Source organism: Cenococcum geophilum (genome assembly GCF_001692895.1).
Source record: "Cenococcum geophilum 1.58 unplaced genomic scaffold K441scaffold_46, whole genome shotgun sequence".
Classification (NCBI taxonomy): Eukaryota; Fungi; Ascomycota; class Dothideomycetes; order Gloniales; family Gloniaceae; genus Cenococcum; species Cenococcum geophilum.
The window spans coordinates 1,266,683-1,284,235 of NW_027137604.1; the positions used below are offsets into that span (position 1 = coordinate 1,266,683).

Genomic DNA, 17,553 nt, shown 5'->3' on the forward strand with positions numbered 1-17,553 from the left:
AAATTTATATTAATGGAACCAGTGAGCAGGTTTTGACAGCTTGCTTGGCGATTGTTCTGCTTACGGGGGCCCTTGCATGAGCGTGCAGGCAGCAACACGGCAAATGCATTCCAAAGATATTTTGGCCCTCCACCGGGGATCTTGCGAAACGCGAGGCAGAAAAGGCAGATTGGCCGTCACAGTCGCACGCGGTACCCCTGGGGCGAGCAGCGCAGCAGGCAACAAGCGGGAGAGCACGAGCCGATCAGTGTTGCCCGGCGTCCGCGCTTCTTTGCATTCTGCACACGCCTCTCCCGGCCTCGTCTGGACCAACCCCCTGCGCACGCTGCTGATTCGACAATTCCAGATTCCTGTTTGAACGGCGTGAGAGATTGTGCCCTGTGACATCTCCAACACCAGATGACTTAGCTGTGCCTTGAAGTGACAGTCTTTGCGACCGTGGGTGCCCGGCCCAAATCCCAGTATACAACTCTACCTCGCGCCGAGGGAACTGGCAGCCCGCCAGGACCCGGCCTGACTCGCCTGTAGGTCTGACTCGCCTGTAGACGTTCCGGAAACTACCACACCCTCACGACTCGTTCTGCGTTGTTTTTAGACGGTAACAGGCGATCACCGCCTACCCCTCCGCCCTTGGTCCTGCATTCGCGGTCGCCGCTTCCGGCGATTCGCAGCCGTTCGCATGATACCCGCCCTGGGGGACCAATTACGAGCGAATTGTGTTTCAAAACGCTTTCTTGTTCCCTCCATCGTGATTCACGCAGGCAACATCACATCTCGCCAACCACCGCCCTCCGTCCTCGATACCTCCCAGCCCCTCACACCCCTCCTTCTCAGCCCCCAAAATAGAGTCCGCACGCTCCGCGAGCCGCCGTGCCCGCGCCTCCCATGTGCCAAACACCCCTCCCCCCTCCTTCGCTTCACGCACGAGTAATCAGCGCGAGAGAGCAAGATGGACGGCCGAAAAGCTGTTCCGGCTCGGCCCTACAGGCCGAAGAAACGGTCAGGCGGACAACCTCGCTCTTCTTTTTGCGCGCCCATCGAAGCGCCCATCGCCGTGATGCCAAAACACCGAGCAAAGGAAGCGCCATGTGCAGTCCCCAATGGCCAGCGGGCGCCGTCAATTGGGGGGGGGCCGCACGGCAGGGCAGCGAAAAACCGGGCAGCGAAAAGCAAAGGTATGGCTCACACCAGCAGCAGCAACCAGCCAGCACCAGCACCAGCAGCCAAAAAAAAAAGCACGCAAGAAAATGCTCCGGAACCTGCCTGTCATAGTTACGCGAAGACGGTGCGGGCAGTTTTGACGACGCCAGGCCACGCCCCTCTGCTGCGGAGCGTGCCAGTATCGGGCGAGGTGCTTAGGCGAACGGGAGGTTTGCTGGGGGTTGGTCGAGCCCCGGCGGGGTTCGTGGGGCCCGGGGTAACCACGTGTGGCGGGGGCGCTGATCTGAGAAAGGTCGGCAGCAAACTGCTTGCGTGCAGCGGGAGAGCAGGCTGCGCAAGTGGGTGTGCGATGGGCGCTTCTGCGGGGCGTTTACAGGCAGAAGTCGGTAAAAATGGTAAAGTCCGTGAACCCAGGCCCGTTTGGGGTTGGTGGATGCGGAGCGCTCAGCGCCCAGCGCTGAGCTTGCATGGGGTGTGCCTTTTTTAAGCTTTGGTTACCATTACGGACTACACGATTACGGCATGCAGGTATTGAACGCGGTGTTAGGAATGGTTGTCAGCTTTTGCGACCAGCCTCAATCTGTCGTTGCTGCATCGGGAAGTGAGGCGAGAGGGGCGCTGATGTAATGGCGGCTGACGCTCAACGTCGAATGGTTGTGGCGTCTTGCCAGCGAATGCGTGTTCTGTACGATACATTAATCTTCGGTGAGCGAGATGCTGGTGCTGATGCTGATGCTTATGTTGGATCGATATGTGGCTTGATTTCGAGAAATGGGCCCAGATCTACTTCCAAAATGGGCACGACGTGATTACTTTTATGGGAAGGAGACTCACGCAACGACCGCAATTGATGAGATAATCCTGTGGGCGGCCACTGGAGTGTCTTGCTCCTAGTTACCATATTGTAGGATTCTAGCTGCAGGAATCGGGGTAATATCAAACATGTCCGGGCATTACCAATCTTATAGAGAACTCTATTTCAATTGCTTTGTGCGTTCTCAAAATCATGTTAGGCGTGGGTTGGTCAGCCCCCAGCTTGTATTAGGATTAATAATTTGCATGTAGATGTCAAATAAATTGTCAATGCCATTTTGGTAGTCCTCCAAAACTGGTGTGTGATTAATACAATATGTTAGATTACATCGAGCATTGGTGTAAACTATATCTAGGTGCGCTACCTCTTTAAGTTTAGCGGGGCCCTAGTACCCGTTTTTAGATCACTCCTTCGCTTAGCCAACCGCCGCTTTTAACGTCAATAAACTTCTGCCTCCATTATATCCTTGCTGTAAGGTCCTACCCTTTATACCCTATACCCGCTCCTTAACACTAAACTTCTAATTGTAACTAATACTAGGAAGCCTTTTATAGAGGCTCTAAATTGTTAATTAATAGTATTTCTAATAATCTACTAATTGTATACTAATTTCCTAACTAGGTATAATACCTACCTACCTACCTACCTATCTATATCTACCTGTCTATACCTACCTATCTATACCTACCTATCTATACCTACCTATCTGTGCCTGTTACGGACGCTTTAAGTACAATATTACGACTACTTGGAGAAGAGTTAGAAGAAGCTAGTTGGTTAATATAAGCACGGTCTAGAATAGAGCCGGTAGAGCCATATGACGAAGAATAGTAAGCGAGTTATATGACATGCTATGTATTAAACGAGAGGAATAAGAGGAACTTACGTACCTTATATATAATACGTATATTATATATAAGAAGGATTTTATAGGAGTACGGTTGTGTATTTAAAGGACTATAGTCCCTACCTAGATAGTTCCTTCCTTATAGTAATTCTTAGAATATAATTAAAGTTAATCTATTAGGCAACCACTCCATTAGTTATTATTACGTTGTTAACTTAATTTGCATTACCTACACATCTAGCCTATTAACAAGCCTATTGTAGTACTTACTATAAGGTTTCATTACATAATTACTACCTAGTTATAGTATTAAATACAAGAAGTTAAATAACATGCTACCAAAAGCAGCCACTATAACGCTATTAACGGCGGCAACTACTTTAAGGTTAGGAGGTGACACCAATATAGCAGATACTGACTTATAATAACCTGTGACGGTTAGACAACTATAAGAGATAGTTAACCAGTTAATAGAAAATAATATAATACTTAAATAAAGGATTAACGGGATAGGGGTAGTAAAGATTAAATTACCTTTAATCGAGAGATTCTTAGGAAAGAGATTAAAGCTTAAGGGATTTCTTATATAAATGCACTTTAAGGTAATATAAGAAGGAGCAAAGCTACTAATATCTATAGATCGAATAGCGTACGCAGGGCTATTCCTGTTAGGAAGGGCGCTTAAGTGGTTTAAGCCCTACCTTATAGAAATACAGGCGAATGGAATAACAACCACTAACTAAGAGGTGCAGTTTATGTTCTTAAGTTAGGAAGGATTTATAGAGCGACTTATATAAATGTTTAGAGATTTAGAGGCAGTAACCATAGCGGAAAGAAAACTCTAAGATATTACGCAACAAACCTTAGTAATTAAGTATATAATATAGTTCTAAACGCTAGCTATATAAGTTAAGTGGAATAATAAGGCTTATAGCATAGTATAAATAAGGACTTAAGGCTAAAGTCTAAAACGTAATTATCCTAATAAAAGATGCGGATACCCTAAAAGATTTAATAGATTAAGCGATAAAGATTAATAATAGGATCTACTAAAGGGAATAGGCCAAGCAAGGCTAGGATAGAGTTCTATAGTTATATAAGACGCAAAGTACGTAACAACTAAAGCTAAGTTAAAAACTATGGTATGGCGTAGAGCTAATAGACCTAAGTAGTATTAAAGAAACCTATAAAAGATGGAATAAGAAATTATAAAAACCTAGAGGTTAAGGATCTAGTAATTATAGGACTAAGGAACAAAGGCTAAACCAGGGATCTTAGTAGTAGAAGATGTTTAGGCGGACTTTATAGTAAAGTTAGTGGTTTAGAGACGGAGCTTATATAAATTGTGGGAAATAAGGTTATTTCGCGAGGGATTATAAAGATAGTCGGAGTTACTATATAATAAAGGGAACTAGACTAGTAATAGAAGACATATGCGTATAAAAGGATAATAGTATACTATAAGGAACAAAAGAGTGTTCAATTAAAAGTTTCGCGTTTTACTATAATAACGCATGCCAAATTTATAAAGACGCTAAGTACGGCGTAAGCTATTAGCTATAGGAGCTAAACCCTATAAAATATAGAGGGACTAACGAACCATTACGTAGATTAGATATTAAAGACGATAAGTTTAATATAGGCGAAACATTTACAGACAATAAGGTAATAAGGGCAGCTTACTAAAAGCGTGTAAACCTCAGAGAAGTTATATTAGAAGTAGAGACTAAAACCGCTATAGAGCAAGGTTTAATAACGGGAATTATAACACCGTTAGATACAGCATCCATCGCTTTATAAGACGGAAGGAAGAGCATTTTATAGAGATTAAGTAAGCAAATGACTGCTAGTGCTAATTCACTACTTAATAAAGGCAAAAGGCCAAAGGCTTAAGATTCTTAAGATAAGATAAGAAATAACTAAGATTCTTAAGACGAGATAAGGCATACCTAAGGACCTATAATAGATAAAAACTAATAGAGTAGGGCAGTAGCTTAGTTTAAAAACATATAAATAAGCTTAGGATAAGAGTTCCTAACGGTATAAGACTCTTAAAATGAGATAAGTAAGATTTAAGACTCTTAAGATAAGATAAGAACACCTAAGCCTAATTAGACTAAGGCAGGAGCTAAACTTAAGTTAGTAAGCTTAGAATTAAAGAATCTAAGGGACTAAAGATTTAGAGTATAAATAAGGGAACCTATAGGCAAGAAGTAAGGAGCTTCTCTATAGATTAGAGAATCTATAATATAAACAGTAGTTAAACTAAGAGATAAGTATATAGACCTAGAAGACTTACTAGGTAAATATAGTATTTAGCCTAAAGATTAAAAAGTTAATATAGAGATTAAGAAGTAAGAAGACTTTAAGGATCTACTTATAAGACGCAAAAAGAAAGAAACCATAGAGGAATTTAGAGCAAGAATTACCTCATAGTAAGAATAGAAACTAGATAAGAGATCTAGCACATTAGGACATATAAGGGATAGAGCACTTATATAAAAGATTACTAATAGGCCTAGAGCAGGTATATTAAGAGCTAAGTAACTTACTAAACTAGAATAAGAGGAGGATTTAGAGATTTTAACTAGATTCGAAGAACGATATATAAAAGGCTGTTATAATATAGTAATAAGAAGATACTTCCTTACGGACGAACCGTATATACTTAAGGGGTTATACTAAAAGTGGTATAGACAATAACACAACGACGAGTAAGAAGATTTCTATATATAGTTGGACGAAAAAGTTATCTAAGACCACCCAATTATAGAAAAGGCTATAAATCACATTAAAGGAGCCTTAATTATAATATTAAAGGATCTAAAGGAGTAATTAGAGGACTAGAGAAGTAAAAGACAAATCTTAGTACCTATAAATAAAGTTACAATGCTTAGATTAACATAAGAGAGGTTTAAACTTAAGGACGAAGATAAGCTAAGGGTTAACCTAAGACACTAAGCACATTACACGTTAGTATAAATTGCATATGTGGATAATATATATAACATATATAGAGCACCTAAGGATAAGAATCGGAAATATCTAGTAAGGATATATTAGTTAATAGATAAGGCAAAATATCAAAACGCTAAGTATATACATAGTTGGTATTTAGTAGAAGTTTAAGAATAAAGGGACTTAATACTTTAACCAGGAAGATTTCTTACGGAAGAATACCTAGATAGACGATAATAGTGGGAATATCTAGAGAATACCTATCTATGGTATATTAAAGACAAAAAGCGAACTAAGTATTGGCCTAGGTTAGACTAAGTATAAATAGGATCTAGCAGCTAATAGTTAGGAAAAGTAAAGACCCACGGGACTAAAGGGAGCTAGTAGTAAAGCCTTAGACCCTTAAAGGAATTTAAGGACAATACCTAAATTTATAAATTAAATGGTAAGATTAGTAGTTTAAGGTACTAATAGATAGCAGAGCAATAAGGAACCATATCTTGCTAATAGCAGTTAAAAGAATAGGGTTACCATATAGGAAGAAAGAACATCCTTACCTATTAATAATAATTTCAGGAGATCTAATAGCCTATAGAGAAGGTATTATTAATCTTAAAATAGGACCTATTTAGTTAACCATTAAAGGAAGATAAGTTAAAATGTCTTTTAATATATTACCATTAGGGAATAATAAGGCAGTATTAGAAATACCTTAGTTATAGAAATACAATCTAAAGATCAATTGGGTTATAGGTTAAGTTAATATTAAGGATACTTAATAATATAAGATGCGACAACAAGCTAAGATGGTATAGTACTAAGTAGGGGCGACCTACAAGGAAATAGAAAAAGGGCTAAGTTATATATTAAAGAGATACTACAAGTACGGCAAGAAGCTGTAGTCACTAGAAAGTGAAAAGCTATTAAAGTATACGGCATAGGACTATAAAATAGAATTAGAACTAGGAATAAGTCTAAGGTTCTTTCCAATCTATAAGCTTACTAAAGAAGAAGGTAGAGTACTAAAAGAGTTTATTTAAGAGAACTTATAAAAGGGATATATTAGACTATTATAGTTATTAGCGGGTTATCCAGTACTGTTCGTACTAAAGAAAAATAGTAAACTAAGGCTATGTATTGACTATAGATAGTTAAACAGCATCACTAGAAAGGATAGGTATCCTTTACCCTTAATTAGTGAAATCTAAGACAGGATAGGTAATACGTAAATCTTTATAAAGATAGATCTAAGATAGGTATACTATTAGATTAGAATTAAGAAAGGCAACAAATAAAAGGCAGCCTTTAGGTTAAAGGAAGGACTATATAAACTATTAGTTATATAATTTAGGCTTATAAACGCACCAGCAACGTTCTAGAAGCGAATTAATAATATATTAGGAGAATACTTGGATGAATTTATTATAGTATATCTTAATAATAATATTATTTACTTAATAACTAAGGAAGAATACGAAGAATATATTAAATAGGTTTTAAGGAGACTACAAGAGGAATAGATGCTAGTAGCAATTAAAAAATGCGAGTTCTTTACTAGGAAGACCAATTTTATAGGATTTATTATTAAACTAGGCTAACTTAGTATAGATCTAAAGAAGATCGAGGCTATAGTAAATTAGCAAGAACCAGAGAACGTTACGCAGTTAAGATTGTTTTTAGGGTTTTATAATTACTATAGAAGGTTTATAGCGTAATGGTTAAAGGATATTAAACCATTTACGCGGCTAATAAAAAAAGAAGAACTATAGGTATAGGGAAAGGAATAATAAAAACTATTTAAGGAAGTTAAAAGGTTATTTACCTAGGAGCTAGTTCTTAAGATCTATTAACCAGGTCTAGAGACGGTTATAGAAATGGACGTATTAGACTTTATACTAGGGGTATGCTTTATATAGAAGTATCTAGATAGATAGCATCTAGTAGCATACTATAGTTAGAAGATAATACTACTAGAACTAAACTACAACATCTATAATAAGGAGTTGTTAGGTATAATTATAGCACTAAAGGAATAGAGAGCATTCTTATAAGGTATAGAGAAACTATTTATAGTTAAGACGGATTATAAGAACTTAATAAGATTCCTAATAATAAAGGAACTTAACTAAAGATAGGTTAGATAGGCGGAGATACTTATAGAATACTATTTTGAGATTTAGTATACTAAGGGTATAGACAATACGCGAGCCGACGCGTTAAGTTAAAAAGCTAAACTGCAAAATAATAAAAAGCCATTAGGGGCTTTACTGCGAAAAGATATAGATAGATTAATTAGATACAATCATCTAAAAATTGCAGTAACTTAGGAAAATAAGTTAAAAAGAATCTATAAGATACCGGAAAGCTTTTAGGCATAAAGGATTCTAAAAGTATAGCTAGAAGATCTATAGATGGATATATACAAAAACCGAGAAGTAAAGTATATTCTAAGAAGCATAGCAGAGTAGTTTATAGAAGATTTCTATAAAGGATTAACTTAAGGACATAATAGAGCTACGGGCTTAGTGTTAAGACTCTAGGAGGAGTATATTATTAATAGAATCTAGAACCTAGCTAGAAGGGTTATAAGAGAATATCTAGATTGCTAAAGAAATAAACTAACGAGGTATAAGCTATATAGAGGGCTATAACCTATTAAAATACCAGAAAGACTATAGGAGGTTATATTATAGGACTTTATTATTAAGCTACCAAAATTAAGAGATCCTATTACTAGATAAGATTATAACGTAATCTTAGTAATAGTAGATAAGCTTATAAAGTAGGGATACTTTATAGCGTATACAGAAGAGATATTAGCAGAAGATGTTACTAGAATCTATATTAAAGAAGTATTCGCAAGATATAGAGTACTAAGTAAGATTATATTAGATAGAGATTTAAGATTTATAGTAGTATTCTAAGAGGTATTTTTAGTAAAATAAGGAGTTAGAGTAGTAACTTCTACTATATATTATCCGCAGACGGACGGTAAAACGGAAAGATTAAATTAGACACCAAAGTAGTATTTAAGGCACTATATTAATCACGTATAGAATAATTAGGTATTATTATTACCAGTTATATAGTTTATATATAATATAATACTATAGGAAGGAATAGGTATATTACTATTTAAGGCGAATTACGGGTACGAACTAAGAACATCGTTATTGCTACGTTAAGTAAAGAAAATAAGTAGTATAGCTAAGTAAAGAATAGAGATATTAATAAATCTTTATAAAAACCTTATAAAAACAGCTAAGGTAGTATAATAGAGAATAAAAAAATACTATAACGTTAAGAGATCTGAGGGACCAGATCTTAAGGAAGGAGATAAAGTATAGCTACTATATAAAAACTTTAAGAGTTAATAACTAAGTAAGAAGTTAGACTATGTTAAACTAGGACCTTTTAAAATTATATAGAGGATTTTACCGGTTATATTTAAGTTAAACCTACTAGCTAAGATAAAAATCTACCCTATACAGTATATTGCAATACTAGAGCTAGTATATAGGAATATTAAGCTACTAGTTTACAAGACAGATATATATAAAGGGTAAGAAGAGGATAAATAGCAAGTTTTAAAGATTATTAGTTATAAGAACGTTAATAATAAAATATAATACGAGGTTAAGTAGATAGGCTACAATAAGACTACCTAGGAACTATTAGAAAATCTAAAGAACGCTATAGGAAAGGTATAGGAGTATTAGAAGAAAATAGGTTAGGCAATATTAATAAAGAAGGATCGCTAAAGAATAAGTTACCTAAGGGGGACCTAGGAAGAGCGACTACTAAACTACTTAGAGTTGTTCCCTTTACTATAGGAAGAAAGTTAGTTCTTTTATTACCAAGTTCCTATAGACCTTATTCTACTAGCTTCTACTCCTTAAAATAGACCTTCTTACGCACTTTCTTAAAACAAAGTAGCTGAATAAACGCCACAATGCGAGCATCTAGGGTCTTCTGTTCTATATCTTAAGAACGCTTAAGCTTAATAAGGGCCTACGCTAGGTTACCATCTAGCTTTATAGTAATAGTTTAAACACGAGACCCTATAATAAATTACTTAGGGAATTTAGAGACTATTAAGAGTTATAGGACGCGTATACTTAGCGTTAAAAGTAGAATAAACGTTATAGGAGGAATAAATGTTTGCTTTAGTACACTCTAAACATAAAGAGGGTTGCCGGGAGGAAGGACTTACCAACGTAATATAAACTAACCCCTCTTTTATATAACGAGAATATAGAGACGGTATTATTTTACTAAGCGATAATATAGCAGTAATAGTACGGGTATAACGTTGCGCGTATAAAGAAGAAGAAGCTTTAGGTATAATAAGTAACGATATTAACTAAATTAATTAGACGGATATTATACCTTTAGTAAATAACTTAGAGATGCTAGGAATCTTTAAAGATAAAGATAAAGAGGAGGGAGATAGTGTTACGGACGCTTTAAGTACAATGTTATAACTACTTAAAGAAGAGTTAGAAGAAGCTAGTTAGTTAATATAAACACGGTCTAGGATAGAGCTAGTAGAGCTATGTAATAAAGAATAGTAAGCGAGTTATATAATATGCCACGTATTAAACAAGAGAAATAAGAGGAACTTACGTACCTTATGTATAATATATATATTATGTATAAGAAGGATTTTATAGGAGTACGGTCGTGTATTTAAAGGACTACAGTCCCTACCTAGATAGTTTCTTCCTTATAGTAATTCTTAGAATATAATTAGAGTTAATCTATTAGGTAACCACTCCACCAGTTATTATTACGTTATTGACTTAATTTACATCACCTACACACCTAGCCTATTAACGAGCCTATTGTAGTACTTGCTATAAGGTTCCATTACAGTGCCTACCTATTTATACCTACTGTCTATATATATCTATAGAATTTAAGAAAAAGGTCGGCCTAATTAAAGGCTCTAATTAATTTAATTAATTGATTAATTATATTAGTTCAAATTGTTCTCTATAGGCGTTAGCTGGCTATATATTTAAATAGTAGTTATCTAGGGTACCTCCCTAGAAGGCCTTAATTTAGTTCAGTTTAGTAGCGGGCTAATATTAAGGCTCTAGTTCGATTTAATCGATCGATTTAATCGTTTATAATATTCGCTAGCTAGTTATTAGAACGGTCGTTATCTAGTTCTAGTAACAGTCGTCTAGTTTTAGCGACGATTGTCTAGTTCTGGCAACGGTCGTCTAGTTCTAATAACAGTTATCTAGTTCTGCGACGGTCGTCTAGTTCTAATAACAGTTATTTAGTTTTAGCTATAGTCCTCTACTAGCTGCCGTTCTAATACCTCCCTAGGTAGGAAGAATATAAGGAAAAAAGGGTAAAAAAATAAGGTAGTATTTAGGTATATAAGGGGTATATAAAAGTACGTATAGAGGCTATTAGGAATATAGTAGGGACTTAATAGGCTAGGAGGACGATTTGGATAACTAGGAAAATTAAAGTCCTACTAAAAGCCTGCTAAAAAGCCTACTAGGAGCCTACTAGGAGGCCTTTAGGGTCTTAATACCCTAATAGCAATAAATGTAATAATAATAACAATATTTATTTTATAACTATAAGCTAGCTTATTACTGCAATATATATAATATTATGCTTTACCTAATATACGATTACCTAGCTTATAGCTAAGCTTGAAACTAGCCTTATCTAGCCAGTTAATATAGACGCCCTAGGCGTATAATAGGACACCCTTAGGCTTATACTAGCTCTAAAATTATAGGGACGTAGCGAGGGTATAGGGAACCTCTTTTTATAAGAACTTGTTAAGGTTAACGCATTGCAGAATTATATAAAACTTATTAAGGCCCCTTTATAAGAGCCTATCTAGTATACCTAGGTAACTTAGAAGAGGGTCTTAATAGGCATAGTGCGCGCAACCTAGACGATAGTGACGCGATAGTGACTAGACGGCTTAATAAGGTAGAAATACGGGTAAAGCTCTAAGTAGTGGAAATATAGGCTAGCTTTAATAGCTCTATAGCATTTAATCTATAGTTAACTTATAGGCGACTTATAGGAGGGCCTTAATAGGCGTAGTGTATATAACCTAATATATGCGTATATATATATATATAGGGGAGGCTTTAGAGGAAATATAGGCTAGTTATATAAGGACTTAATAGTTAGAGATATAGGCCAGCTTATAAAAAGGGGGGATATAAGCTTAGTTAGTAAAATAGGGTAGGTGTTATAGGACATCCCTATAATACCTTATGCACGTCTACCTATTTCTACTAACTTAGTAACTAAAGACTAACCACAAAACAGTAATCTAATAGCAATTTACGGCAATCTAACGGCAATCTGCTATATTCTACTATATTCCGCTAGGTTTTACTAAATACTGCTAAGTTCTGCTAGGATTACTACCTAAATCCTATTCTGCTCTATATATATATTAACTAAGTAACTAAGCTAATAATATATACCCTTTCTTCCTATTTTCTTACCTTCTCTCCTTACGTAATGTTTTAATTTTATTATACAGTTTATATATATAGCTTAATAATATCTACTTTGCTATATATTATCGTCGTTTATACTTACTCTATAATACTATATTACGTTAAATCTATACTTTATACCGCTATAACTAGCATATAAAATAACCTAAAAGCCCCTATATTTATAAAAGACCTATATACTATATTTACTAAATAAATAGAAACTCTATAATAGGCTTTTATAAATACCCTTGCCTATTAAAAAGCCTAATATTATAAGTTAATTAAATCTCTAAAAAAAGAAATTAAAGAGATTCGCCGAAACCCACTATCTACTACACTATTACCCCTACTTACCCCTACTGGTATTAACCTATAAATACTAGGTAGAAAGAGCATATTTAAAACTAGCTTAACCCCAAATTTGCTAACTAGTTATTAGGTAAAACCTGAGTAAATAGTTATATAGCTATAAGGTATGGGCGACCCTGGGGCAACCTAGGGGTAACTCGCCCGTAAGGCATGTGCGCTATATATGCCTAGGGAAAACCCTTCCTACCTCGCATATAGACTCCTCCTTTTCCTTAAGGATTCGTCTCTATATATATAATATACCCTATTATTCTATTATTAAACTCCCTATCTATATCCTTACCTTACATTTAAGTCCTTACTAATCCCCTTAAGAGGATAGCCGGTTTAATTTTTCTATAATACCTCTAAAAAGAAAACTAACGCCTATACCTAATAGTAATACGCTAGCAATATAACCGCAGAACGCCTTAAGATCTAGTATAGATAAAACCGCTAAAAGCATACTAGTAGCATCTAAGCCACCTTCTAAACCTTAAAATAATTAAATATCTATAAACGTTAGAGACTAGTTTAACTTATATACCTAGGCTTAATAGGAACTTAGTAAAGTTATTAGCGTTCTATCTAATACCACTAATATAAAGGAGCTAGATAAGCTAGCTAAGAAAATAGCTAACTTACGGAGCATTATTAATTTAATAAAGCCCTTTTATCGCCTCTCTAATAAAGAGTATAAGTTATATAGCAAACGCATACGCCGATTAAATCTTAACGCCCTAGTTAAGAAGTTACCACCTAATATTAGTAGTACTACTTAATAGCATTTTAACCGGCAAATTGCTATAGTTAAGAACCGATTTAAAGTTAATAACGCTAACTACAACTATAAGCGACGCACGCGCTAGGCCATTAAAGGTCTTATAAAAGAAAAGATAATCGCCCAACTAGTTTATTACTAGTTAGGTATTAAGGGTAAGGGTCCTTTACTATAGGATAAGTTTAAAACTATAGTCTAAGACCAGATTAGGAACCCTATAGTAAACCGCTTTAATAACACTATAATATACTATACGGCTGTTATAAAGGAGAACTAAAGGTTTAACGTCTTCCTAGCCCGTATATATAGCTTAAAGTACCTCTTCTCTTATACCCCTTTTATTAATCCTAAATAATAGGTAGACTTTTAGTTCTTATATCTCCTAGCCTACCTATAAGCAAAGCTCTTTTACTAGAACTTTGCCTAACAGGTAAGAACTAATAAAGACCTCTTTAACAAAATCCGCTATATAGAGCAATTACTTAATACTATAAAGCTCGCGGAAGATTGCGTAAGTAGTAGCGGCAAATTATCGCGTATAAAGCGCGGTTACAGTATAGGCTCCGTAGAGTTAGGCTTAGGAAATAGAACCTAAAAAGAGCAACGCTTTTCTAAGTAAACTCCTAGGGAGACCACCTAAAAGCTAGATGGCTTAGGGGACCCCCTAGTCGCTAGTGCTATATAGGTAAGTTAAAGAACCGTAGGCAGCTACTATAAGGAATACTAGAAGCAGGCTAATAAAGAGAAGTTAGCTTAGCCTTCGGAAAACCTAAAGCCCTAGTAGCGTATCTCTTTTAACTATAACTAGGGCCTAATATAGAGGGAGAGAAGAAACGCATTATGGTATATATTGCGATGGATACGCCCTAGGGTAAAGTCCGCCTACGTACTTTATATAACAATAGGTACTAAATTAACCTTATTAATTAAGACGTTGTCTATAGGTTTAACCTACCTATACACTACGCGCTATATTTACGTAAACCTATTATATATTTCCTTAATAGCAACCGGATAATAATCTAGGATACTTATAATCTAATAGTTACTACTAGTAACTCCTAGGGTACCTCTCGCACTATTAGCCCGCAGACCTTTTAGGGCAGCTTATTTAATAGTTATAATATAATTCTTAGATAGGATTAGCTCGCGGAAGTAGATCTATTAATTAGCTTCCGTTTTAGATAGTTTATCTAGGGTACTTTAGACCCTAGATACCTCTAGATAGTTACCCTTAACGCTCTCCTAGCAGATATTAAGGCTGGTAAAATAGTCTATTCGCTATAGTTAGAAGACTCCTTTTTTACGCCGGTTATAAATATAATAGAGGACCTATTATTACTAGCAGTAAGTACCCGTGTAGACCCTTTAGATATAAAGACACCGGTTATAAATACAGTAAAGGACCTGCCGTTACTAGCAGCGAGTACCTATAAAGACCCTCTGGTACTGGTATAGATTACCTATATATAAGGGGAAGGTAATTAAAACCCTGAAACTATTAAGTATACTATAGCAGAGCTATATACACTCTTAGTGCGAGTATACCTATAAAACGTATATTAGCTGCACCCTTTTCTTTACTAGCTCCTAAAAGTATACTACTATATAATAGTCGCTTTGACCTCCGTAGCCCCTAGCTTACCAAATATATATAAGGAGGAAATTAATGTCTTTTTTAATAAGCTAGCAAGTATGCTACCGTAGAACTCTAAGTATAACTATATAATCAACTTAGAAGAAGGTAAAATATTACCATAAATACCCCTCTATAACCTCTTATAGAAAGAGTTATAGATCTTATAAAAGTACCTAGACAGTGCTCTTAAAAAGGGCTAAATTAGGCCCAGTAAGTCGCCTACTAGAGTGCCTATCCTATTTGTGCTAAAAGTAAACGGTATAATGTGGCTATACGTTAACTATAGACGCCTAAATAAGATTATAATTAAAAATCGGTACCCCCTACCGCTAGTCGGCGAGCTTTTTAATAGGCTTAGCTATATAAAGATATTTATAAAGCTAGATCTTTATAATGCGTACTATAGGATTTATATTAAAAAGGGAGATAAATAGAAGACTGTATTTAAGACACGTTATAATTACTTTAAGTACCTAGTAATGCCCTTTAGTCTTACTAACGCCCCTATAACTTTTTAGAGCTATATTTATAAAGCTCTAGAAACCCTAGTAGATACTATTTATATAGTTTACCTAGATAATATTCTTATCTACTTAAATAATAAGGATAAGCACGTTAAGCATGTTAAGTAGGTACTATAATAGCTCCGCGCTTAGGGCCTATATGCTAAACTATTAAAATATATCTTTTATACTAAGAACGTTAAGTTCCTAGGCTTTATTATTACCCCTAGGGGTATTATAATAGACCCTAACTATATAAAAGCTATTAAGGAATGGCCTAAGCCTAAGTCCTATAGGGACATCTAAGTCTTCCTTAGCTTTACTAACTTTTATAGGCAATTTATCTGGAACTACTTGGATACTATATACCCCCTATATATATATCTTGCATAGGTATATTATAACCTAATATTAGATAGGGAGAAGAAGTAGAAGCGTAAGTTAAAAGGGCCTATTAAATAGTATTAACCTTAGTCCTGGCCTAATAACGCTTAGTAGGCGTTTTATAAGCTACGCGCTATATTTATATAGGCTCCGCTACTTTGCTACTTTAACCCTAATCTACCCTTAATAGTAATTACTAACGCTTCTAACTATACCTATAGCGGTATACTTCTATAGCCCTTAGGATAGGGAGATTAACTCCACTAGCACCTAATTGCCTATTATAATTAGAAACTTACTAGCCTAAAAATATGATATAATACGTATAATAAGGAACTGCTTGCTATAGTACAATACTTTAAGATATGGCGCCACTACCTTAAACACGCCGCGTATATAACGCGCGTACTTTACGATTATAATAATCTTAGGTATTTTATAACCACTAAGAGCTTATCTACTCGCTAGGCCTAATACGCTAAAAAACTAGCTAAGTTTAATTTTAAGATTAAATATAAGCTAGGTAAAGTAAATCCTACTAATATACTATCCTGGCGCCTAGATTATACTAAAGACTTTAAAGATAGTAATAAGAAGACAATCCTTAATACTATACTGCCTATATTATAGTAAAAGTTACGGGTTATAGGCCTTATGGGCGGCCCTAGTGCTACTATACTAAACTAGTAAGTAGTATGCGTGTAGTATATAAGCGACCCTTATAAACTTAGCGCCGGCGGACTAGAGTATCCTACTATTCTCTTTAAAACCACTTTAACTAACCTAATAGCGCTTAACCCTAGGGAAGACCCCTTAGCCTAGGCTATAGTCCCCTATAACAACCTAGTAAGTTACCTATATATTATATGTTACTTCGCTAGCACTAACTTTACGCAAAGTCTCGTACTATAGTAAAAGGTAGTAGTAGCTACCTTAGCTGAAACGGCGTTTATGGAACACCCCCCTAAGTTACTAGTTAATTTTATTTATAGAGTATAAAAAAGGGACGCCTTTATACGCTCTATATATAATTAGTTAACCTAAAAATAAGTTCCTACTAGTAATAAGGACTATACCCTTAATAATTAAGGACTTTTAAGGCAAAATAACAAGGTCTAGGTACTAAATTATATACTACTATAATAGAAGATCCTTAAGCAGAATTATAATAATCCTATAGGCGGTCACTATACTTTTAACTATACTTTTAAGGTAATTATACGGAAGTATACTTAGAATGGCCTTACCTAGGACCTCCGTAAATACCTAGATAATTATAATACCTACTAATGCTCTAAATCGCGCCACTATAAACCCTATAATAAGCTATAGCCTCTCTAGGTCCCCACCTAAGCCTAGCGGCATTATTTACTTAACTTTATTATAAATTTCCTAAAGTCTAAAACTCCTAATAGCGTAGAGTATAACTCCATCTTTATCCTTATAGACCGTTTTATAAAGCTAGTACGCTACTATCTAGTGCGTAAAATAATTAATGCTACGTAACTTATAGAACTCTTATTTAGAGTCTTTATATAAATAGGGCCTTTAGATAATATTATCTCTAATAGGGGTAGTATATTTATAAGCGAGTACTAAAGCACTATATACTACTATCTCCGCGTTT

The 17,553-nt window shown here is 35.5% G+C and overlaps 1 protein-coding gene across 1 annotated transcript; it reads left to right on the top strand.

The window, feature by feature from the left end:
- Positions 1–949: 949 nt before the first annotated feature.
- K441DRAFT_680282 (uncharacterized protein) lies at positions 950–1,788 on the top strand (the record flags this gene model as incomplete). Its single annotated transcript, XM_067651356.1, has 2 exons — positions 950–1,633; positions 1,690–1,788. The coding sequence occupies 2 exons, from the start codon at positions 950–952 to the stop codon at positions 1,786–1,788; spliced, it is 783 nt and encodes a 260-aa protein (XP_067500189.1).
- Between the last annotated feature and the right edge of the window lie 15,765 nt (positions 1,789–17,553).